Genomic DNA, 25140 nt, shown 5'->3' on the forward strand with positions numbered 1-25140 from the left:
CCAGCACAGTCTGACCGGCTGCCGAGGCGGCCCTTCTGCTGACGCCTTGTGCGTGACCAGGCCTGTGCTCTGGCTCACGGGGGCTTCCTCCTGCCCGTATGGGTTCCAGCAAGTTCCCTGCCTTCTCCTTAGGAGCATTTCTCTCCTCTCAGGCTCAGGTAGTTTCTTTTCTCGCATGTGCAGCTCGAGGTCAGCGCTGTCTGGGCTGCTCCCCAGCCCCTCAGATTTCAGCCGCCTCGGCCTCCCCACCCTCCAGCTCAACCTCTTGACTCCGCAGGACAGGCGGCTCTGCTGGGCTTCACGGCTATGCCTTGGGCTCTGGGACTTAGCTGCTCCCTCCCTCCTCCCAAGACCTCTGTTTTTCGGCATCTGAACCTTTGTTTATTTCATCCAGTTTTCTATTTATTTAAGGCAGGAGGGCAAACTCGAATCCTGTTCCTCTACCTGGGCCAGGAGGCAGTCTCATAAACTTCCTACCTTCTCCCTGGAGTGTTTCTTGGATTCACGTCCACCAGTTTCCCGTTGTCAGCGTCCGGGGTCAGTCAGGGTCCAGACGGGCAGCATTTCCTCTCCCCAGTCCTGCTGGATGATGGTATCTTTCTAGTGCCTTAAGTTCCTTTAGTTTTTACAAAGTAAGAGTTGAACAGTATTTGGGATTTGTTATATGTGATTGTGTGATGTGATTAGTACCAGTGATTAGAGTCTCCAGTAAAAACTGAAAATCGTCTAGAAGGCGGTCACAGCACGTATTTTCATAAAAAGTAGTTCATACTTCCAACAACAAATGCAGCTATTTAACATCATAATACTTTTTGGAGCCTGAAGTTACATATGTTTCTTGGTGAGGATATTTTATGTTGTTTTGTGTAACAGGAGATTTAACCTTGAATGTTTTCATTACTTTTCAGGGGTCTGGGAGGAGAACTCATGAGACAAGCAGGTAGGTCTGAGCCACGGAGGCTGCAGATGTTGGGTTGTGATCCTTTTTTCCCACCATTGAGGGAAGACAAAAAGTCCTAAGGGCATTTACTTCATTGCTTTCAACACTGGCAAGTTCCCTGATGGGCCCCTTTGCAGGGACAAGTGGCGGGGTGGTTTTCTGGCCAGAATTAGCATGGCGGTGTACCTGGCCTGCACACGGTAACCCCGGGGCTACTTGCCCAGCCCACTGCTTCTCCTGTGTGTGTGCACTCGAGGCTCTAATTTTCAGCTTCTGTGGGTTTTTGTTTTGTTTTTTTGCGGTACGCGGGCCTCTCACTGTTGTGGCCTCTCCCGTTGCGGAGCACGGGCTCCGGACACGCAGGCTCAGCGGCCATGGCTTACGGGCCCAGCCGTTCCACGGCATGAACCCGTGTCCCCTGCATCGGCAGGCGGACTCTCAACCACTGTGCCACCAGGAAAGCCCAGCTTCTGTGGGTTTTGATACATTTTAGTAGCCACAGGGCTGCTGGTGGCTGGGGTGGGATGGGTGAGAAGGGGATGATAAAGTTAGGGATGTCAAATGTGGCCATCTTTCCCTCTTCAATACAATATTTAAATGTAACTGTAGAGCAAAGAACAGTTTTTAAGATTATATTTAAATGTTTGCAGGGAACTCAAGAGATGCCAACATGTAAATATCTAGATTTCTTGAAGCCTTTTCAGCTAAACCTACTAGAAAACCCAGGACTCCGTGCTTAATCAGGCGCTGGGTCAGTCCTGGCCCCATGGTGGGCCAGGGTCCAGGAGAGCCCCTCACCCAGGGAGGGGGAGGGCGGGTGGGGGTCAGTTGGTGTCGATGTGACAGACGTGCCGTCAGCATTCTGGGGTTGCAGGGGGTGACCACAGAACATGTCTGCTTGGCCAGGGACGCGGGCTGGTTGGCACGCCAGAGGGCAGGTGGGGTAGCACCTGCAGTCCTGACTGCGCCTGCCCGGCCCCCTCCCGCCAGGCTGCAGTCATGTGTTGGGATCAGCCCGAGCTCGTGAGTACTCGGTGGAGTCCCCTGGCCTTATCTTCTGGGCCCTTTGGTGCATGTGGTTGTGTGTTTCCGTCCTGGGACTCGTGTCCCCTTCTGGAGCATTCCACTCTGCCAGTTCCCACTGTTCCTTTTTGATCTTCTTCCCGTGCGCCCCTGCCTCTCCCCTCTGCCCCTCCAAGAGTTCATGTCTGCCAGTAGCCACTTGTCCCTGGGAAGGGGTTTACAGGGTCCCTTACTGCTCTCGGTTGTCCCAAATCCTCTTCCTCACAAAGAACTGCTGGCTTTCTCCTTCTGCCCCAGTCCTTGCCTGATTGGGATTCTGTTTTGTTAGGAGTAGAGGTAGTTTGCAGATCCTCGGAGGCGCTGCAGAGACAGCCTTGCTGAGCTTCCGGACACTCCCTGTACTCAGACCTTGGCTGGTCTGCAGGCCAGGAAGGCGGTGCCTGGCCAGGCTCTGCTGCAACCCAGCTGCAAGGCCCTCCCCACGGCCCCCCACCACCTGGAGCTCCTGCTCTGATCTTCGTGCCCAGCCTGTGCATATTCAGGGCCCAGTGGCCACGGTGACTTCATGCAGGTCTGGCACGTCACACCTCCGTCCAAGGAGGAGCGGCGTGGCGAGTGGAGTCCCAAGGGAAGGGATGGCCCTGGCCGGTGGGAGGGTGTTGGGGTTCAGAGTGGCCACCAAGCTGGAGAGTGCTGGGCCTCTGGGTGGCCAGGTAGTTCCTTTGTCAGGGGGCAGGGCGTGTGTGGGGTGAGGCCTTGGTAGGACCGAGCACGGGAGCCAAGGGTGCAGTGAGGGCGTGTGGGCAGGGTCTCCCCCAGCCACAGCTGTCACAGAGCTCCTGACCGTACCGTGGCCTGGCAGCGCACTGTCTGCCCAGGACTGCTCCACATGTCTTGAGTCAGACCACACAGGAGATGCATTCCCACCTGAATGTGGGAAGAAGTCCTGGGCTCCTAGGAGCAGTGTGAGAGGCAGTGCCATTAACAGGCCAGTCCGCTGTGCACAGGCTTCTTGTCTCTGCCACTGGGGGCCGACCGATATTTGTGACTTGACGGCAGACAGGAGTGGTGCTGCCGGGTCCAGAACACAAGAGGCCCGACCAGGGCCACGTGTGTGGGTCTGTGTGTGGGCGCACACACCTTTGAGGGGCAAGCCAGGGATGCAGGGTGACTCCAGCAGTGCAGACGACGGGGCCCCTCAGCAAGAAGGGGAAACGAAGCCGGAACGACTTCACGGGAAGCCAGACATGTCAGGAGAGCAGGGGTTGGCTGAGTCAATGAGCTTGAGAACTCACTGTGCACTGCCCAGGTTGTGAGCAGAGATACCTGGGGCTGCCCTCCTGGACCCACAGTTGTCAGAGCCAAGGCCACCTCGGGTGCGGAAGGAGGAACTGGGACGGGAGGCAGTGGGTGGGGAGCTGAACAGAGGTCCCTTCTAAAAGCGGTCCAGATGCTCGATTCTGGACGAGACCTGCGGGGCCTTGTGTCCTGGTTCATTACTGTCGAGTAAGGCGCAGGCTTCCCTAAGGTGTCTTCAAGGGATGTAGTTTGCTTTTGGTGATTCTCTTTATGAATGTGAGGAGGGAAGCACAGACATGTTGTAGAAGTCCACAAAACGGCACTAGGAAAGCCTGATTTCAGTTCCCGAGATGATTCCTAGTGGAACTGGCCAGTCTCAAGGATCTGAGAGGCCTCACCTTGTTTACGGATGGACTGCTGGTGATTCTGTGCAGGAACCCCCGTGCGAGTCCCCGACCACATGCACGCCTTGCTGAGGTCTGGGGCGTGAGTGGACGGGAAGGCCCGAGCCTGGTGCACGGGGCCAGCTGACCTCCTGGTGTTCTGGCCACTACACCGACCCGACCCGGAGGGACCCGCCTGAGGCCCGCGTCTCTCGCCTCCTGCCTGCCCTCGGGGACTTCTCTGCTGGGAGGTTCGTTTCCTCCGTGTCAGCTCAATGTTCTCATGGGTTTGACGGGTGTCGCTTGGGGCATGGACTCTGGAAACATGAGCTGGTTTCTGCCGGCTGACACTCAGACTCTGAGTCACTCCCCTGCGTGTCATCGACAGCTCGTGATCTGCAAGCCGTTTCTGGGTTTAGGGGCTTGGCCTGGGGTGGGGTGCAGGGCGTCTGTTTTTGTGTTGAAGCAGTGACTTTGCACAGAAACCATCGCTCACAGTGAAGAGGAAATAAAAAGATCACCCGTCATCCCAGCAGTTGGGGACAGCCACTGTTTCAGGGATTCCTTCAAGGTGGTTGTTCCTTCCTTATCAGTTCATGTCTCAGGAAGTTGGGGTCATGTTGCATGTAGCCTCCCACGCCAGCTGGGTGAGCTGCTCAGGGCTGCAGAGTGCTGCGGCTGCGTCGCCCCGCCACCCGTCACAAACATCGTCAGAGCTTGGGAGAACTGCCGTCTTAGAACAGGGAGCGAGTGCCAGAAAGGACGTGCACTCCTGAGCCGTTCCTGGGCCGCTGCCGCGTGCTTCCCAGAGTGTGCCGCCAGCCCGGCAGACAGACGGAAGGGGAGGATCAGGGACTGGCCACCTCGTGTTACTTCTTCTTGGGGACGGCGCTGGGAAGATTTGAGGCTGAGTGGCCACTCCCCGCACATCCTCAGCTGTGTCTTATTGGCTGTTGAACCCATCTGTTGAATTCTTAATTCTTGTGTGTCTGTCTTTCATAATTTCTATTTATCTTTCATAGTATCTGTATCCTTGTCATGGTTTTCAGTCATTTCTTTCACCTCTTTGAACACGATAAGCACAGTTTATAATCTGTCTCTAAAAAATACCATCACCTAGTCCTTCTGTGGTTCTGTTTGTAAAGGCCTGGATGTTGGGTATGAAAAATTACAGCAGTACTTTGAGGCCTAGAAACGTCTCCTCTCCCAGAGAGCCTTTACCTTTGCTTCTGGCCAGACGTGGGGGATTCAGTGCTGGGCTTCAGCGAGCTGACCCAAACTTTACACTTACTTCTAGGGTGTGGTTCTTTGGATTCAAACCCCCCTAGAAGGCCTGGACTCCCAGGTTTGTACCACCACCACCCCTTTGAGGCTCCTAGACGCCGTGGTCATCGTCCTGGATTTTAGTGCCTCCTCCGGGGCCCCCGATACAGGTCAAGGAGAAGCTGCTCTCCTCACTGGGTGGCTCAGCAGTGACTCCGAGCACTTACTGTTTGATTTTAATTTTGTCCAGTGTTTTAAGAACGTCTCAGATGTGGGGTGGTCTGTATTACCTAGTGTGTTCGTTTTTTCAACCTTTTATTTTGAAATAATTGTCAACTCACAGGAAGTTATAAAGTCGGTACGTAGAGCTCTTTGCTGCTTTCACCAGCCTCCCCCGGTGACAGCATCTTAGGGTATCACGTCAAAGCCGTGAAGTCAACGTTGGCATCCTCCCCACTAAACAGACAAAAGACCCCGCTCGGCTTTCAGCAGTTTTCACGTGTGTCTGGGTTTCTGCAGCTGCGCTCACAGGAGTCCAGCCAGCACCGGTGGGGGTGCAGGACTGTCCCCTGCGAGGCCTCCCGCTGCCCCTGCTTCGTGCCCTCCCTGTCCCTCGGGCAGCCACTGATCTCTGCTTGCCCCTGTACTTCGCCATTTCGAGCACGTTGTGTAGATGGAGTCTCATGGTGTCCCCTTTTGGAGGCTGACTTCGTCCATAAGTGTAATGGCCCTGAGACCCATGCAGACAGTTCATGTGCTCATAGGTTGTCTTTCTTGTCTCCTTGTCTGGTTGCATCAGAGTTTGTTTTAACCCTTTGCCCATTTGGGCTGATTCCAGCGTTTGCTACTGTGAATAAGGCTGCCAAGAACGTTTGCATGCAGGTTTTTGTGTGAACATAACTTTTCATTTCTTGGGGATAAATGCCCAAGAGTTTCACTGCTGAGTCATATGGTTAAGTATATGTTTCCTTTTGTGAGAGACTGCCAGACTCTTTCCAGAGTGTCTGCACCATTTTACGTTCCCACCAGCGATGTGTGAGAGAGTTCCAGTTTCTCCACATTGTCACCAGCACTCGGTATTGTCACTGTTTTTAACCTTGGCGGTCCTAGTAGGCTTGTGGTGATATTTCATTGTGGGTTTAATTTCATTTTCTTAACGGGTGGTGATGCTGAACATCTTCTCATGTGCTGTTTTTTTCTTTTTTTTTAACTTGATAAAATAAAGTACATATTTAAAGTTCATATGCAGGGAGAATATCCAAGAAAATTATTTTTAATAATAATGAGGCTTGGATTCTCCAGTCCCTAAGATGTCCTGTGAGCTGCTCTGTTCAAAGCAGAATGGCATTTCTTAGGAGCAGGCGAATAGATTGGCAAAATGGAAGAGAGAATCGGAAGTAAAAGCATATGTGGATTTGACGTGTGACAAAGAAGACGTGTGTCCAGCCTCGGTGAAGAGGGCAGTTTATTGAGTGGATGATGATGTCGCAAGGGGCCATGTGGAAGAAAACAAAACTGTGTCCCTACTGCACACATACAAAACTAAACTTCTGATGAACAGAAACTTAACTGATTAACTAAAAACTTCAGTATAAAAAAATATAATTTAAAAAACTTTAAAGAAATTTTAGGAGACATTAGAGGATCACGTTGGTCCTTAAAAAAACTTCCTAATTTGGAAGTTTTCAAATCTACACAAGGCAAAGAGAAATAGAGTAATGGGTCCCATGTATCGGGCCCGCAGCCTCAGTGAGCATCCATGCTTGCTCCTCTTGTTTTATCTGTTCCCTCAGCATATTCCTACCAGTCCCAACCCCAGAATTAGAAAGCAGATGCAGACACTGTGCTGTAGTAACACTGTACTGGTTAGTTCTAACCGGTAAACACTTTTTTTTGTTTTTTAAATTTGTTTCGTTTTGTTTTTGGCTCTTGGCACATAACCACCTAACAGAATTAACAGTAGTTCTGCAGCTAGAAAAGAGCAACAGAAAATAGTTTGTTTAAATGAATATTAAAAGCTTTCGTATGGTGGAATAGACCATGTATAAAATTAGTGGACAAAACATAGATTTAGAGGTACAGCAGTTGAAAGGTGAAGTTGTTATTTATAGGCTGCAAAGACTTTTAAAATTGCCCATAGAAGATAAGCAGTCCAGCTGAGAATTGGGCCATGCAGGTAAGTGGACACTTCACCTGAGCGTAGACCCAGATGGGCTCTGAGTTGGTGAGGGGTGCCCAGGCTCGTCTGGTCACTGGGGAGATGCTGATTAGCTCCACGAGGTGGAAGTGTCTCCTCGGATCACGTTGACTATGTCAGGGCTTGGTGGCCCTGCTGCCGACGGGGTCCTCGCTCTGGAGTGTGCCTTGTTACAGTCTTTTCAGGCTGCTGTGGGCGGTGTCTCTTATGATTAGAAATGTGCAGGCTTCTGCCCTGCAGGGCCACTCCTGGGACTCTGCACCCAAAAAACGTGTAAGGGTGATGGGCAACCTGATGGGCAGACAGGCAGTCTGTGTGCCGACAGGGATGTGTGTGGCCACCTTGTTTGAAGTGACGAAAACCGGAAGGAGAGCTTAGCCCGTCAGGAAATACTGAATAAATTGTTTCACAGCCATAGTGTGGGATGTTACCTGTCTACTAAAGAGCGTGGGCTCTCCAGCGGTTGGTTATGTCGTTAGAGAAAAAGAGCAGTTTGGCGGCAGGAGCCGTGTGCGAGGGCCTGTGTCCATCCTAATTCTGCTGGAACCTCCCGCCTCTGGCCCCCGGGCCCCCTCGTGCTGGGCAGGGCCACGTTTGTGGACACAGATAGTGTGAGTCAGGAGCTGTGAGGAGGAGGGATGGTGTCACTCTGTTGGGAGCCTTCCGTGCTCACGCAGACTCTGCAGAGCTGGCTTCCTCACGAGCCTAGCAGCATTTCAGATGACGGCCGCCACCTGTCCCTGGGGTCCCTGGGTGACAGTGACAGGCACCCCTGTTGATGCGTGACAGATGTACAGCATGAGCAGGGGGAGCCGTTGTTGCCATGGACTCTGTGCTTGAGGCTTTGTTGCTGCAGCGTCACCCAGCCCAGCCTGGCCGTGTGGGGTGTCGGTGGCCTGTGACCCTCTGAGCATGGAGGGAGGTGCAGGAGCCATGCTCCAGCTCAGCTTAGTCTCAGGGTCAGGTGGGAGCTCGGTGACAGAGAAGGAGTGGGGGCACAGAGCCGACAGGGAGGTGTGCCTGTGCCCTCTCGGCCTGTGAGGGTCCATGGGGGGCACCCCCAAAAGGCATGGCCCCCACAATGTCAATGGTAGTTTTCGATTTTATTTTTCTGTAGTGTTAGATTTTTTTCAGCAAATGCAAATTACTCAGTAGGAAGAAACCACTATACTGTTTCTACTTTAGTGACAAAGGTGGGAGTGCAGAGGCCGCCCTCTTGTTGTGTTGTGAGTGGGCAGTGTGAGGAGTTGTGTGGTCACACGGGCCGGGGCACATGGCCTGTCGGCAGGTGTCGGCGGGTGCCGGGTGGTGCGTCGGGCAGGTCAGGTCATTGCAGTAGTCCCCATGGTGGAGCCCCCTTGGTGGCGGGACCATCACAGTGAGGCTGCCAGATGGAAGCTCAGGCATCCTTGCAGTCATGGCCAGTCAGTAGCTATACTGGCCATGTTCCCACCCACAGAAGTGGTAGTTCAGTTATAAACACGGACACTACATTATTCACAGCGGTGGGGAATTTACCAGAGCTTTGAGTACCGCAGCTCATCTGGGGACCACCCTATGGGGATGATAAATGTTACCTCCTCTGACCCCGTCCTGACCCTGGTGCTGACCTGAGACTGGGGCATCTCCTTTGTCTTTGGAGCCCCTGTGCCCCAGGAGAACCTGCTTCTCTGTGGTCCTCACTGGGCAGGTGCCTGCAGTTCAGCCACAGCTCCTGGTAACCTGTGGGTGTTGATGGCCCAGCAGCCAAGTCCTCTGCATTGAGTCATCATTGGGGATTCGTATGGGGGTCAAACCTGCAGCCTCCATATAGCATTCCCTCGACTGGGTGGGGCTCCCTGAGGGCACCCGCTTGATGCTGCTCCTTGTGGGTCTTGGAGCTGCCCCTGAGCCTGGGCCAGGTCTGGGGCTGAGGCCATTCTGAGGGCTTGCTTCCCGACACCAGCACCAAGGCATAGGGTGGGGGATGTGGGGAGGGGGGTTGGTGTTGCAGCTCTGGGCTCAGGTGCAGCAGGGTAGGTGCTGTGATGGGCGTTTACGGGGAAGTGACATTGTGTCCATCCTTTTTCTTCCTAGTGTGCATTTTAATAGAAAACTTGTCCCTTTCCAAAATGCCCTTCAGAGGTGACGCTGTGATCGGTAAGTGCCTCTCTTCTCCAGTGACTCACATTGTGGCCTTTTCTTCCAGAACTACTTCAGCTTAAAAAGTGAAGACCAACCTGTTAGGGTGGACGGGAAAGTTCCATCCTGATAGAATCCTTGTTTTGAAGTTGCTGTAAGAACCCATTGTAAATAGTGAGCATCCACCACACTCTCTCCACAGAAACAGAGACTCTCCCTTCTCTTCCAAGGGGTCAAGCTCCTTCCTCAGAGCTGCTGACCGGGGCTCTGCCTGTCACGGCCGTGCCCAGCACCCGGCATTCTCGGCTGTTCCTCTCCCAGATGGGTGGTGCAAGCCTGAGGGGCACTCTCTCGCAGGACGAGGGGAGGGCCAGCAGTTGCCACAGCTCTCCCTGGGGGTGGCGGCCAGGCCCCTGTGCGGGTCTGGGAGCCTCTCCACATTCCATGGCACCTGGCCACAGAGAGGCAGTAAGAAAAGCCTCGGGGTCACCTCCACCACTGGGCTGTCCTGGCTCTTTGGTCTGCAGCCTCAGAAGTTCTGTAACTTAAAAAAAAATTGAATAGATTTAGTGTTTGTTCCCAAATATTGGATCTAATTGAATTGAATGTTTGGGTTTTTATTGGTGGGGGTCTGGAGGGATTGTTCGGGGGAGAGGTACAGGAGAAGACCACCTGAAACCTGAAGGTGTGATAAAAGAACAAAAACTTCCCCACATGACAGTTTTCACATTTCAACAGCAGAGAGAAGACTTTCCCCCTTTAGGTGGGGAGGGCGAGGGCCTTTAGAATTTTGTTAGATCTGGAGAACGTGTACCTTAGGTTTCCTCCAGGTTCCTCTCAGAGGTCACCATCTACTTTGACTTGAGAGTAGAAGAAGGCCTGTGTGGTGGTGTTTTTAATTTCCTACAAATGTTCTTCACCAACTGAACGAATTTGTCTCTTTGACAGATGGTTGGCGGTGGCTGATAAACGACACCTTGAGAAACCTTCCCCTCATTTCAAGCCACTCTCGGCAACGGATAAAGGTGTGGGGAGCGAGGGGTTCTGGCTGTTGCACTGTGTAGAAATAATTACTTATTTTAGTGTTTGTTTCAAAGGGCTGCGTGCATTATGAGTCCCTTTTATAGACCAACATGATTGGTAAATGCCATAATTACATTTGGAATTCTGGGTGATACTGTCTTTGTAATTTATGATCAAGAAAACGAATGCAGCCATTATTTACCAGAATATTTAAATTTTTTATTACTGTTTCTGGCTTTATTAATTATATTTACCTTATAAACATTTCCCCTATACACTCTGTGTCCTGTTGAGTTGTAGAATTTTAGGGTTGGAAGCTCTGTTCGTGATGCTCATGTACTGATGAGCAGACTGCATCCAGAATCATGTCAGCACATCAGCGTTAGTCATTTCGAGCAAGAGTGTGTGTGTGTGTGTGTCTGTGTGTGTCCCCGTCCCAGTGGCCACTACTGTCCTGCCCCAGGACAGGTGAACTTTGGACTAGCAGCATTGCAACCCCTAACCCCTTGCAGAGATAACAGTCTTGGGTATTGATAATGACTAGGCTTTGATATTGAGGATGAAGGAGTGAAAGTACATATTGGTCTCCCTACAGTTCTCCAGCCTCCTGTGTGTCTCAGCATTTATGCTGGGTTAATAGAACAAATCTTCAGCCCCCCTCCCTTTTTTAAAGTAACTTTATCATTCTGTAGAATCCAGGTACGGTTTTACTAGTTGAATTTGAGTTCTTCACAGTTAGTGCCTTAGAATTTCCTTTTAAAAACATATTCATAGTTGATTCATACCAGCCGTGATCATGGTTTGGTCTGCTCCTCTGATGTGTATGAGGACATCCCTCCCCCAGCACCTCTGCCGGGGCTCCCTGGTTTGGGGGAGCATCAGGAAGAGCACATGAACCCAGCATTTGCCCCTCATTGTCTGTACGATCGAGAAAGGCTTAGATGAGAGACCGTGGAGGCGACAGGAGGGACCGGGGGTCCTGCGTGCGGTGAGCCCCGCACCTGCACTTTGTCCCTCTCGCTGCCCCACCCTCAGATTGGCCCTTCCTCCTCGTGCAGCCCCTCCTGTTCCCAGCACCCATGGACCCCAACTTCTCTCCAAATGAGGTCTGTACATGGCCCGCCTGGGGGCCTTGCCACGTTGCTTCTGGGTGTTTACCACACTTTTCCTTCATTACTTCTGCTGGGAAAGAATAAAATGCCACGTTTTATTGTTACCTGTTCACATTGGAAGACATGGAATTTGCATTGTATGGAGGAAATAATCATTTTCTCTTCAGTGTATTAGTTGCAGAGAGTATTAAAGTTATGACCGTATGTGACTGATGACCAGCAGATGTACTGGAAAGGGTGACGTCATTCAGCCTCTGGGTCTTTCAAACTGAGTCACTGGCCTGGTCGCAGGGCTGCCCGGCTGCTCCTGGGCCGGGAGCCTGCCGCTCACTCACATCTGCTTCGTTTCAGGAGGCGGCTGTGTCGGCCCTGGCCGCCCTCTGCAGCGAGTACTACTCTGGGGAGGCGGACTCCACCGCGCAGGGTGAGTGGGCGCCTGCACTTGGCCCGCATCCTCCGCGGCTGGGGTGGTGGGTGGTGCCCTGGGTGCCCCTCCCGCTGCAGTGTGGATGGGGCCTGCGGGGGGAGGGAGAGAGCAGACTCCAGGCCGTGGAGACACCCCCTCCTCCTCAGCCCGTCCCACCCTCGCCTGGCGCCCAGAGGGGCTCTCTGCAGGCCACGCGGGGTCCACCTTCCTGGATGTTACCACTTTACATGTAGAATCAACTCTTACTTATTTCAGCAGCGTTTGCTTAAATTCTGTTTTTAAGTCCGCTTTCCCCCGTTTTGTGCTTTGGAGGCTCCCGTTACCATGGGGGAGCTCCCTGTCTCTGTGGAGGCCGCTCTTCCACCCCGTCCCTTGGTGCCCGTCCTTCATTATCGGGTGACTGTCTTCCACACTCGTTTCCCAGGCTCTGTCAGCTCAGAGTCCTCTGCTTCTGCTGTCCTGCCGCATCCTCCTGATTGCTCCTTGGAGTCTGTTCATTTAGTGATTGCTCCGTTGACTTTTCTGTTTCACTGTAATGTGTTTTAGAATTTTTGTATGGCCCATGGCAGCGCTTTTCTGGCAAGTGTCCTTCACGTGTTAATACGTCTGCTCTTTTCCTCTTCACGGGAACGGTGTCGGTGGAGCTGCCTCACTACACGTCATTGCATCAGTTGGGTTTTCCAGAACCACCTCTAAGCTGGAGTTTATCTCACACATCACATGGTCCTGTCTGTAGGGTCTAGTTCCAGAGTGTTAGCTTTGTATGAAGAAGCTTCATGTTCACATGTTATGTGGCCCCGTAGCTTTCCTTTAGACCATTTTATAGAACGTGCACTACAGTTACTTCAAAAGTAAAACACTTTAAACATTATTGTAAGTATAGAAGAATCATGAGTGCAATAGTCTAATCTACTTTCTGTGAATTTTTTCAAAAATAAGAAAATATTTTATAATTTGATCTTCTGACAGACTTTCCAAATTAATGATGTTACACTATGTTCCTTTACTATAGGCAATTTTACATAAAGAGACAGAATGCACAGTTGGTCTTCTGTATCTGCGGGTTCCACATCCAGAAAGTTCCAAAAAGTAAAATTTGAACTTTCTGTGTAGGCACCTATTTGCATAGCATTGACAGAATATTTACAGCGATTGACCCAGCACTGGCATTGTGTTAAGTATCACACATCACCAACGATGATTTAAAGCTATGGGAAGTGTGCGTGGGTTATATGCAAACACTGCGCCATTTTGTAAAAGAGACTTGAGCGTCTGTGGAGTTTGGTTTCCTCGGGGGGTTCTGGAACCAGTCCCCCTTGCATATTGAGGGACTACTGTAATGTTACTTTATATTAAATTGGGATGATCAAGTCATATTTTATTTTCTGCCTAAGAAAAGGGTAACATGTCATGTCACTCTGACTATAAAAACAAAGGACATTCTGAAATTAACATGTTATTGTTAAAACTCAAGTGAGTTGTAGAGAAGGATTTTCATGCTGCTGCCAAAGTGTGTTGTTTTAAGTTCCACCAAAGATATCACCTTAGTGTACGTACAAGTGGAGTTCCAGTTTTTTTTTCCTATCCTAATATATGAGGATGTAAGGTTTTCACATTCACATTACAGAAGTCATGCTTCGTTGAAATGTAAGCAGTGATAACAGGAATCTTTTCGGTTGTGGTAGGTAACAGAGTATAAGGGTGTCTGGCCTTTCTTGACTTTCTGAGCTGCGTTTTCAGAGAACAGATCTGGTTTTTCCACTTCACTTCCTAGAATTCTTGAATCACGCCCTGGACTTTCAGGGCCCTCTTTCCCATTTCTCCCTCTCATAACCTCTGTTCCAGGTACTCTTGCAGTTCCCATGTCGGGCTTTTTCCCGTGTGGGAAGGTCTGTTTTCCCCTCCCTGTGCTCTCACTCAGCCTGGCTGACTGCTCTGCCTGTTTCTGCCCAACCAGCCTTGGGTGTCTTGTGCAGAGCAGTCCCTGCACCCCTGCTGTGTCCGAGCGCTGAGCCCTGGGGGTCCAGCTTGGAACCACGTTTGCTCTCAGTCTTTGAGGAAGTATCCTCATTTCTGAGGAAGGCATTTGTGTTCTCAGTGAATAAAAAATGAAAATTTGATTGTTGACTACCGTTAAAACTGTCTTGGCTTTATTTTCCCAGGAGTGAAATCATGTATTAAAATGCTTACGAAAACCTTAAAACCACCCAATAAGTACTCTTTTCTTCAATCTGTTGTGATTTACACCACTTTGAAGATACATCTACGTTAGGAGCCTAAGTAGCTCCTCCCTTCTTCCTTCAGCACCGTTTGCTTGTGTTCTGGAACGTATGTGAAGAGTGTGTCTTGTGGATAATGGACGACAGTGGTCACCTTCTGGTTCCATCTTTTCAGAGGAGCTGGTAAAGCAGTATCTCGCCGAACTTCAGACCCCCGAGGAGATGGCTCGCTGTGGCTTCGCCCTGGCCTTGGGTGCCCTGCCGGCCTTTGTCCTGAAGGGCCGGCTCCGGCAGGTGAGGCTGGCCTGAGCATGGCGGGGTGTCGTGTGAGACCCAAGCGGGGTTTGTGGGCGGAAGGAATTCCTGAAAGCCAGCACGTGTGTGCACAAGAAAGGGGATGGGAGCACCAGGGGCAGCAGGTGGTCTTTGAGAGCCCAGTTAATGTTCTCACCTGAAGGAGACTCAGGATTGCTGACTCCCAGGCTGGTTAGGGAGCCGCGGCCTCCGTGGAAACACACCTGGCCTTTACTTGTCTGTGGTGCATTATCCAGTGTTTTCTGCGTTAAGAACGAATGTCTCCAGCCTTGTCTGGATATGCTGGCCTCCCCTGTGGCCGTGGTGAAGGGCGCTGGGTCTCCTACCCCAGGACTCCTCCCTGGGGAGCTGCCCTTTCTCCCCAGCACTGGGCCCTGTGTTTCTGGCATGGCCGGGGGCAGAGGGGTTCTCCCTTGAGCTCCACCATCCTTGGCCTGTCTCCTTTCAGGGGTGATTTATCAACTCTCCTGACACCCCGACTTGGGTCCTGAGCTCCGGGAGAGTGGGTGGCGGAGTCAGACCCTGGAGACCCAGCTGGCCTCAGCCCACCAAACTCTTATGCTTGCGCTCCCCTCTCCCTTAACTCAGACATCAGTCATGGTTCTGCCAGCCCACCTCCCAGATGTCGCTGCTGCCAAGTGCCTGGTGCACACATGCCTCTCACCTGTATCACCTGCCCCTGCCCGGGACACCTTAGGATCTGAGGCACTAGACCAACTTACGTACCGAGAGCGGGGACAGACCATCCAAAGCCTGCTCTGGGGCTTATCTGTTTGAAGCACCTGGCTTTTAGAACTGAACTGTCCCTGGGAGAAGTAACTGGTGGAGATGTGAGAAGCCAGGTGCTCTGTGTGCACTGTGCTTCAGCCCCAAGCCGGGGGCAGAAGGGGATGCTGGCCGCGAGTGCAGGGTCTTGCCCCTGAGGAGGAGGCAGATCTGCAGAGGCTGCCTGGGTGCCAGGGGGTGGGGTGGGGGTGGGAGCCCAGCAGTGGGAAGGGTTGGAGGCAACCCCCTCTCCCTGCACCGTGTGTTCTTTGGGGCGCATGGCCCACCCGGACGGCCACCGGCCGCGCTGTGCTGCATTCTGGGAGCAGCAGGGCACCAGGCCAGGTCTCCACTTGCATGAAAAGTACATTGATCTTGAGGCTAACAGTTCTGTTGATGACTTGTCATTGCTTTTCAGGTTCTAGCAGGCTTGAGGGCTGTTACCCACATTTCTCCCGAGGACGTGAGCTTTGCCGAGTCCAGGCGGGATGCTTTGAAGGCAATTTCTAGGTGAGCCCCGCAGGTTTTCCTCCCCAAAGTCGCTGTTCTCTCGGAAGCCAGTGACCGAGCATGAAGGGACGTTCACGGCAGTTTTTGTGAGAAGCCCAGTCTTGGGGGCTGAATCTACTTTGAGGCAAATGTTATTTTTTATTTTCTAGTGTCTTCTCTCTTCAGAGGATTGTTCAAGAACATTTCAACTCATAGAGGATCGTTACAGTTTTGTCATAATGAATATTAAACCCGTAGCGTGCTTATCTCTGTGCTTTGGGGACACTGGACCTGCTCAGGGACTGGGGCTGAGCTTTCCACTCGAGACTGCGGCCCCCAGGACGGGGAGTGGCACATGTGGAGGGAACGCTGACGCTAGTCACACACGCACACGTCGGGAGGGGCCACCCTTTCTCTCCCCACGAGCCCGGGTGGAGCCCCTTCTGCAGGATGGTGGGTAGGAGGGGCCAGCCACAGACACCACCACTCCCATCCACCCCGTGCACCCTGAAACTGTAGACACTAGAAATGTGTTTTGGAGAAGAGCGTCACTCAGCTTTACGTCAGTGCGGAGGAACTTGGGGATTCTGAGTCTGCCTCCGAGTTATGGGCCTGTTCAGAGGTCATCCTGTCAGGAAAGACACATCAGGCCAAAATGATGAGAGAGACAGGAGGGCTTGCGTGGGATCCGCAGACATTAGCTGTGTTTCCCATGTTTTTAATTTCAGGATTTGCCAGACTGTCGGTGTGCAAGCAGAAGGGACTCCAGACGAGGTTGTGTGCAGAGAGGACGTTGCCCAGGTTTACTGCACGTTGCTGGGCTGTCTGAGCGATTACACCACCGACAGCCGCGGGGACGTGGGAGCATGGTGAGGCGGACGCGTTATCCTCACCCCCTGCTCCTCTCAGAATGTCCTGCCGAGGCCAGAGATGGGGCGTTCATGCTGCTGCCCTGGCCCCAGCCTGGACCCTTTATTCCCAGGGCAGCTGGGGTTTCTGTCCCAGTCTCTTGTTTGTGCATCCTCCTCTTTTTTAAAAAAAAAAAAAAAAAAAAATTATTTATTTATTTTATTTTTTGGCTGCGTTGGGTCTTAGTTGCAGCATGTGGGATCTTTTGTTGCAGCGTGGGCTTCTCTCTAGTTGTGGCTCTCATGCTCAGTACTTGCGGCGTGCGGGCTTAGTTGCCCTGCGGCATGTGGGATCTTAGTTCCTTAACCAGCGATCAAACCTGCGTCCCCTGCATTGGAAGGTGGATTCTTAACCACTGGACCACCAGGGAAGTCCTGTCCTACTCTTCACTGAAAAAAAAAAATTAACTTCATAAAATACAAACATTGTTGTGCCTCCCTTGTCTAAGCCCCAGTTGTCTGGTCTCCAGTTTTACCTAATAAAGTTCATGCAAAGCCCCCATGCAACTGTTTAAAGCAGGAAGGATCTGAAACCATTTTGGGGAAGGGGAGTAGGGAGCACCTGGGTTCTCTAGGAATCCCGTTGTATATCATCATCTTGGCTCCTGCCTGATTGGGAATAAGACTTGAGGTGCACAGATTTTAGTCTTGGGAGAAGCCCTTCAGCTGCTTGTTGACCTGAAGGAGCCCTGTGTCATTGTCAGCCGAGCATGGGGAAGATGCTCACGCCGCTGTGCTCGGATCCCTGCCTGGATTCGCTTGTATTTCCTTTCCAAGGTTTCAAAAGTACTTTTCTGTTTACTAGAAATAAGAGACCAAGTTGCCATTTTGGAGAAGCTGAGAGGTTCTCCTACAGCTTATGTTGGAACCTCTTCTAAGTGTTTTTATTCGCATTCTCTCCTTCAAGACCCCCCTGTAAACATGGCTTGTGACGAGGGGTTCCCTGTGGGCCGAGCACCGGGTGAGCTGTCGCTGACATTGAGAGGAAGTGGTTTGTTTATTACAATGATGCGAAAAGAAGTTAGCTTTAATTTCGTCTTGTGTTTTCATTAATAACATTCCTGGTTGGGTTTTTCCCCCTTCTCTGTGTCTGCTGGCCTTTCCTGCCTCTTCATCCACCAGGAGTGTTCCCTTATCTCACCTGCTGCTTTCCTTTCCTTCTTCTGTCCTGAGATGGCATTTGGGGCACGGCTCCCGTGGGGGTCTGAGGACTGTGCACATGTCTGCACAGCATATCCAGAACCCCGGGGTCCTCCCAGACAGTGGGAGCATGGGGGTGCTCAAGGGGGCCACAGCACCTCCCCGGGCCCATGTCCTCAGGGAGGCCCCAGCACGGCCACCTGAGCCCTTTGTTGCCCTGTCCTCGGTGGGGCGAGGCCGTGGCAGCCGTGCCTTTTAGGGTCTGTGCTGGTGAAGATGCTCTGACCACAGCCGGGGCTCACGTGTCTTCCCTGGACACTGAGCCTCTTCCTGGTTCTTTGCATGGCATGTGGCTCTAGAGTGGCTCCTGGACACTGGTAGGGTTCTGCTTCATCCTCCCAGAGGGTGCTGGTGGCCTCGCAGCAGGCAGTGGGCCTGCTTTGAGTACAGCGCCGTGGTCTCCACCTCACGCGATACGGGCAGCCGCTCAGGTTCTGCTGTGCTGCCTGCGTGGTGGAGTTGTGGGTGGTGGTCCTCTGTGAACGTGGGGGCCCCTTCTCAGGCCCCTTTAAGGGGAGCCCTTTACTCTCTGACCCTGGTTGCACAGTTCAAGCCAGAAGGGCAGTGGGTTTTCATTGGTGTTACAGTTGCCACCGTGGCTGCCCCCAGAGCATGCGGAACATAAAGTGAACAGAGGAGGTCCAGCCAGTGCTGTGCACATGCAGGGGTCCCCTCTGTGAATCTTTAATTCCAGAGGTTTATCTGAGCTCTGCAGTGTTGGGTCCTTTTCCAGAGATCCTAATTCTCTGTAGAAAGTCTTCATCTTTTCCATTTGTTTTCCATCTTTCTCTTTTTTTTCTTCAGCGTGTTCCTCGTGGTTACTTTAAAGACTGGCCATTTACTCCAATATCCATGTCATCCATGGGTCTATTTCTGTCGTCTTCTTTCTCTCATTATTGTTAACACTTGGTCTTTTTTTTTTTTTTTAACATTCCTGGTAACTTTTAACTAAATCCAGAAATTGTGAGTTCAAAATTGCAGAGATTTGGGGTTGTGTAATTTCCTTGCAGCAAGATTTAAGTTTCCTTTTGTCAGGCCCCCTATTGTGTGGGTGGGTCACCTGCTGTCCTCAGGGCTGGGGTTGGCTGGCCCTTCTCCTGCCCACACCCACAGCTCTGACTGAGGGGCTTCCCAGGGCCCTTCTCCTGCACATGTGCCCCCCCAGCAGCCGGCTTCTGGGCTTTGGGACCCGCACCCTGTGCTTGTCCAGTTAGGAGCTGGTGAGGGCCCCAGGGGCGTGTGCTGCAGGCTTTAGCCGCTCCTGTTTCCTCTCGTCGGCCTTTCCCTGTAGTGCTGTGCCCGTGGGCGCTGGGGGTCCCGGGGGGATGCTCTGTCCTCCCTCCGTCTACGCCCTGACCCACCCTGGCACCTCCAGAGGGTCGTGCGTGTTGTGTCCTGAGCAGCAGCTGGCTGGCGGCTGTACCTTGGTGTCAGAGCCTGCCCAGCCTGCCCGGCCCCAGCCTGCATCCGTCTCATGCCTCCGAGCACCACCGCACCTGCACTAAGTGCTCTGGCTGCTGGGCCCCTCCGGGGCCGGGGCCTCTGTCCGTGCAGACCCGAACAGCGCAGGCTATCTCCCATGTGGTGCACACTCCTTGGCGGGAGGGTGGGTGCCCCAGGCATACAGGACCTGCCGGCCCTGGCGGCGTGGGGCAGCGTCTGTGGTCCCCGTTGCCCAGTGTGTCTGAGCTGGGTTGAGCGTTCTTTGTCCCAGGTTTGAAATGACGCTGTTTCATTCTGGAGCAAACACGAGCTGCTCTCCATCCCTCCCTCGAAAAGCCCTCAAGAGTGTTTCTGCGGGAAAACCTTTGTAGAGTGGGTATATTTCGTGTTGAAAGGTTCATGGGAAAGTCAGCATTGTTTCTGTGTTGTGCACTTGTGAGAGAGTTTGCTGGGACCTGGCCGTTAGTCTTCAGGTGTCAAACAGGTGTCTTTGTTCAAGGTAATGTGTGAGAGAAATATTTCTGGAGGAAAGGCTGCCGGCGGCCTTTGTCGAGCCTCCTACGTGTTTCTTGCCCCGGGTTGAGGGTGTCTGAACCCGACCACGCAGAGTGGCTGATGGTCACATAGCTCCGGGGGCAGGAAGCCTCACCCCTCCATGTCTCTGCAGGGTCCGCGAGGCTGCCATGACGAGTCTTACGGACCTGACTCTTCTGCTGGCAAGGGACCAGCCAGAGCTGATCGAGGCCCCGGTGTGAGTGTGTTCTCCCGCTGCGTGGAGAGGGTCTGCCCGGGTCCTCCCTCCTGACACCACAGCCCCTGCTCCTGGCTAGGCCTCCCTCAGGGTCCAGGCCTGTTGCAGGACAGCCAGCTTCCTGGCTCAGGACCCCTGTGCCGAGCACCTGCTGCTGCTGGAGACTGGCCATCCTGTCCCCTATTGGTTCCCTGGACACCGGGCTGCCTCTGGGTACCTTGCTGGCCTGGTATCACCGTGCCCTTTCTGTTGCCGAGGCCCCTGAGGAGATCCGGGCGTCGCTTCCTCAGCACCACCACCCCGACTTCCTCCTCTGGCTGCAGGCCCCCCATCCTCCCATTTCTTCCGTCTCTTCTCACACACCAGTCAACCGGTAGCCCTGTCAGTCTTCACTGCTTCCACTCTAGATCTCCCACTTAGGCTTCTGGGCTGTCAGATCCCGTTCCCACCCGCAGCCAGGGTGGCGCGTGTGCCCACTCTCATGTTCCAGCCGAGCTAACCCTGCGTTCTCGGTTTGCAGCTGCCAGCGGGTCATGTGCTGCTTAGCCCAGCAGGCGAGTGAGAAGATCGACCGGTTCCGGGCACATGCAGCCCGTGCGTTCCTGGCGCTGCTGCACTGGGACAGCCCCGCCGTCCCCCACGTGCCCCACCGGCAGGAGCTGGAGAGGCTTTTCCCCAGGTACTGGTGCTGAGTCCCCGGTGGGGCAGCTCTGCTCCCAGCGGGGCGGCCCCTCCAGTTTGTGCTTCTGTCTTGCAGGTCTGCTGTGGCCTCTGTGAACTGGGGCGCGCCGTCGCAGGCCTTCCCTCGCGTGGCCCGGCTCCTGGGGCTGCCTGCTTACCGCTACCACGTGCTGCTGGGGCTGGCCGTGTCCGTGGGCGGCCTGACCGAGTCCACGGTGAGCAGGCGCCTCAGTGGGCCTTCCCGAGAGGGAGCACTGCCTCCTTCCTTCCTTCCATCCTTCCTTCAGGAGCCTCTGCTGGGGCTCAGTGTGCCTGCGGGGCAGGTGGGGGGCGGGCGTTACCCCTGATCCACTGGACAGCGTGTGGGGCATGAGCTCAGGAGCAGGGAAACTGCAGATGCAGATGCATGCAGGTCCTGCGCTCCCTGGCTTTTTTGCCGGCCTCGATTCACCCTCTCTGCACATCAAGCGCCCCGCGGTTCCCCAACCTGTCTCTCCAGGTTCCTGTTTCCTGTTTGTGCATTTTCGTGGTGGTTCGTTGTGTTTTCTCTGTTCTGTTGTGTTGTCTCCCCTGCGTGGGCCCCTCCCTCTCCCTCTCGCCTCTCATCGCTCCCTGGGCCCTGATTCGGTGTTTCCTGAACCGGTGGATTCATGGTTTTCATCACTTCTGGAAAGTTCTCCACCGTCCTCATTCCTGCCCACAGTCCATCCTCTCCATCTTCACGCTTCTTTTCAAATTACTGCAGTTTCTGCAGTTCTGTGTAGCCTGCTCGTTCCCTCTCACTGTTGCATTTTTTGGTGTTTTGGTAATTGTATCTTCATTACCATTCAGTTTGTTCTGAAATCTGTTTCTCGTGCTTTTCCATCACATGCTCATCTTTGTGACTGCATTTCTCTGTAATAACACAATATCCTCCTACATTCTGTGTCATGTGATCCAGTGTCTGCTGTGAGAGGGAGGCCTGCATCTGCTTTCTTGCTCTGTAGACTCCTTCGTGAGGACTCATCAGTTGGGTGTTGGTTGTGCGATGGTGTTAGCTGTTGACCTGAGGGGAGGTGCCTTTGGTTTTGCTCCCCAGCAGTGGTGGTCGCCCAGATACCGCACCTCTAAGGGGTCCAAATTTAGCAACAGCATGTGAGGGCTTGGGTTGTGCTGGTGCGTCCAGAGCTGCGTTTCCGTTTCGGGTGTCCGCACTGTGGCTGCGCTCATGCCTGGCCCAGACAGGCTCTGAGGGAACCTGACGCTCTGTAGCAGATGTTTTGAGTCTGTCACCGCGGCCAGCCCTGAGGCAGGGGGTGCCAGGAGTGGGGTGGTCTTGTCCCTCTTACAAGAATGCTGTATTACAGGTCAGGTACTCAACACAGGGCCTCTTTGAGTACATGAAGGGGATTCAGAACGACCCGCAAGCCCTGGAGGACTTCACTGGGACCCTTCTGCAGGTCTTTGAGGACAGCCTTCTGAACGACAGGTGAGTGGTGGTGCTGTTCACAGTGGTTTCTCAGATCCCCAGGGTCTCATTTCCCAGCAGGGCTCTGAGGGGAGGTAGGATGGGCCCAGGTGAGGAACATGGGCAAGGGCAGGCAAGGGCATGACCAGAGTCACCTCCCGGGCCCCTCGCAACCTGCACTCTGGGCCGGTTGTGCACGTTGGAAGTAAAGTGACAGGGGCTGTGAGCCAGGAGAGCTCGTGTGGCTCTGGCCTGTGGTGCTCCCTGGTCACGCACACTGACATGTCAGTGCCACTGTTCAGACACGTGGTTCACACACAACCATGGCCATCGAGAAGATGAGATCTCAGCCTGCCAGGATTGGAACGTGACCCGTTTTCTAAATGTTTTTGCTGTGGCATTTTGTTACCTGCTTTTCCAAGAAGATGGAGTGTAGACCCAAAAGCCCTACCTCAGAACTGGGGATGTTTCCTGCACCTTCTGAGAGGGCTGTTCCTGGACTCCGTTCTCAACTGTCCCAGAGCATCTGGGCCCCCGGTTACCACCGCACGGCTGCAGGTCCCCTCATGCAGGCCCTTGTCCTGTCCCTGGGAAGCACAGAGAGCTCTCAGCAAACAAACACTCAGGCCATTGCTCTCTGCTCTTTCCGCGAGCAGCTGTCTGGAGGCGTAGAAGACATCTAACAAAGCACACGTAAAGTGTACAGTCTGAGAAGTTTTGACTCATGTCAGCAACCGTAAAAAGTCAAGACACTGAGCACATCTGTCACCCACAGTTGCCTCCTGCCCCTTCTAACCCCGCCCCCCAGGGTCCCCCAGCGCCAAGGCAGCCACTGATCTTTCTGTCCCTGTAGCTTAGTTGGCGTTTTCTAGAACGTTAGGAGGGTGGGATCATGCAGTGTGCGCCCTGTTAGCGTCTGGCTTCTCGGATGCAGCGAGTTTCTTTCAGAGTCGCCCTTTTTAGTGCTGAGTTATGTTCTGTTGTGTGGGTACATCACAATTTGTCTGTTTACCTGTGGATAGGCACTGGGGTTGCTTCCAGGTTGAGGCAGCTGCAGGTGAAGCTGTGATGAACATTCATACACAAGCCTTCATGTGGAATTGTCTTTCCTCTGCTCTTGGGTGAATGCTAAGGAGTAGACTGGCTGGGGTCACAGGGCAGGTGAATATTTAAAACTGCCGGACTGTTTTCTGAAGTGGCTGCACCGTTTCCTGCTCACGGCCTCTGAGAGTTCTGGGGGCCCACGTCCTCACCGCGGCCAGCGTGGTCGATCCTTTTCATTTCAGCCGATCCAAGGGGGTGTGGTTTCTCGTCGTGGCTGTAATTTGAGTTTCCCTCCTGGCTGAGGGTGCCGGGCACCTTCTCGGGCGCTTGCTGGCTGTCTGCACAGCCTCTTCGGTCAGGTATCTGTTCAGATTTTTGCTCATTTTTAAACTGGGTGCTTCTTTTTTACCTTGCTGCCGGGTTTTGAGATTTTCTTACACATACTGGACAGGTCCTTTGTGAGACGTGATTTGCAGATGTTTCCTCCCAGCCTCTAGCTTGTCTTCCACACTCTTAACAGTCTCTCTGTTAAGAACAAATATTTTACATCTTGGTAAACTTGTTTGTACTCTTGTTGTTCTATCGATTGTGTTTTCTGTGTCATATCTAAGAAATTTCTGCCTACTTCAAGGCTACAAAGACTTTCTCTTACGTTTTTCTCCTAGAAGTTTCATAGTTTGAGTGTTCCATTCAGACCTCAGGTCCGTTTGGGGTTGGTTTCTGTGTGACGCAAGCTACAGGTCCAGGTCTGTGTCCTGGTTTTGCCTGTGGACGCCCAGTTTCTCCACGTGTGGGAAAGACTGATCTTCCCACTGCGTTGCTTTGGCATCGTTGTCAGAAATTGTGGATGTGCAGCCCAGTTTGGGACTTTTCTCTTCCTTGATGTGTTTGCTTGTCTTCATACCAGGATCACACGGTTTTGATCACTTGAGCTTTGCCACAATCATTATTATTTTTTTAAATATTTATTTAGGCTGTGCCGGGTCTTTAGTTGTGGCCCCGTGGGATCTTCGTTGTGGCGTGCAGACTTCTCAGTTGTGGCATGCAAACTCTTAGTTGTGGCATGCATGCGGGATCTAGTTCCCCGACCAGGGATCGAACCCACCCTCCTGCCTTGGGAGTGCGGAATCTTACCCACTGGACCACCAGGGAAGCCCCTGCCACAGTTATTTAAATTGAGCAGTATTGGCCCTCCAGCTTCGTCCTTTCTTCCTGTAGCTGTTTGGGCTCTTCTTCATCCTTTGTGTTTCCATATAAACTTCAGAATTGGCTTGTCATTTTCCGCACACATCCTGCCAGGATTTTGGTTGGGGTTGAGCTGACGGCCCTCCAGGGAGAGCCCTCGTCTCGGCAGCACAGAATTTCCCACGTGCCCAGGTCTTCCCTTCTGCTGGGTTCTGGTGCGTGGCGTCTCACACATGTCTTCTCTCCCAGGGTGTCTGTGCCGCTGCTAAAGATGCTGGATCAGATGCTAGCCAACGGCTGCTTCGCCATCTTCACCGCCAAGGAGAAGTGAGTGTTCGAGAACAGCTGGTGAGATCGAGAAATCCAGCTTCTAGGAGATAGCTTTCTAGTACGTTCAGGGTCAGTTTTTATACACAGTGTAAGTGCCACCAGGAAGCATTGGCTGCTCCCACATGGGGGTGGGGCCCTGCTGCAGCCCTGCTGTCCAGGCGGGAAACAGCAGGTGAGGCGTCCCCTCTGACGGGGGCCTGCAGTCAGGGCAGTTACGGACGGCAGGCCCGACGGCGAATGGGGATCGCAGAGGGCCGTGGTGGTCACGGTGCTGGGATCTGGTGCAGGTGGAGAGCCCACCTCAGACAGGCCGGGTGGGTGTGGACGCAGGGAGTGGGCCTTCCCTCCTCTGCCGTGTTCAGGGCTCCTCAGCTGCTGAGCACAGGTACACCGCAGCCGCTTCGTCGGCCTCCCTGTTTGAGGCTCTGCTGCCTTGGTGGTGACAGTCGTTGTGTGTCATCTTTCTGTGGGTTCTTCCCCAGTCTGGGGCTGTGTCCTTGCACTGATCAGGGCTTGGGTGAATCCTTGGGGGCCCTCTTCCCTGCAAACCAAAAACTCAGGGTGGCACCAGGTTC

At 53.2% G+C, this 25140-nt stretch overlaps 1 protein-coding gene across 3 annotated transcripts in view; it reads left to right on the forward strand.

Annotated features, from left to right (window-relative positions):
• Positions 1–25140, forward strand: part of TBCD (tubulin folding cofactor D) — a 177164-nt gene that overhangs the window by 140148 nt on the left and 11876 nt on the right. For all 3 annotated transcript variants that reach the window (XM_082679819.1, XM_082679820.1, XM_082679821.1), the window contains 12 exons: positions 909–940; positions 9182–9244; positions 10175–10251; positions 11713–11785; positions 14183–14301; positions 15506–15597; positions 16305–16445; positions 19795–19878; positions 20399–20557; positions 20636–20774; positions 21906–22027; positions 24485–24562. In XM_082679819.1, coding sequence (XP_082535945.1) covers positions 909–940; positions 9182–9244; positions 10175–10251; positions 11713–11785; positions 14183–14301; positions 15506–15597; positions 16305–16445; positions 19795–19878; positions 20399–20557; positions 20636–20774; positions 21906–22027; positions 24485–24562 — 1179 coding nt within the window. The remainder of the gene's footprint in view (positions 1–908; positions 941–9181; positions 9245–10174; positions 10252–11712; positions 11786–14182; positions 14302–15505; positions 15598–16304; positions 16446–19794; positions 19879–20398; positions 20558–20635; positions 20775–21905; positions 22028–24484; positions 24563–25140) is intronic.

Source organism: Grampus griseus (assembly GCF_964374135.1).
Source record: "Grampus griseus genome assembly, chromosome: 20".
Classification (NCBI taxonomy): domain Eukaryota; kingdom Metazoa; phylum Chordata; class Mammalia; order Artiodactyla; family Delphinidae; genus Grampus; species Grampus griseus.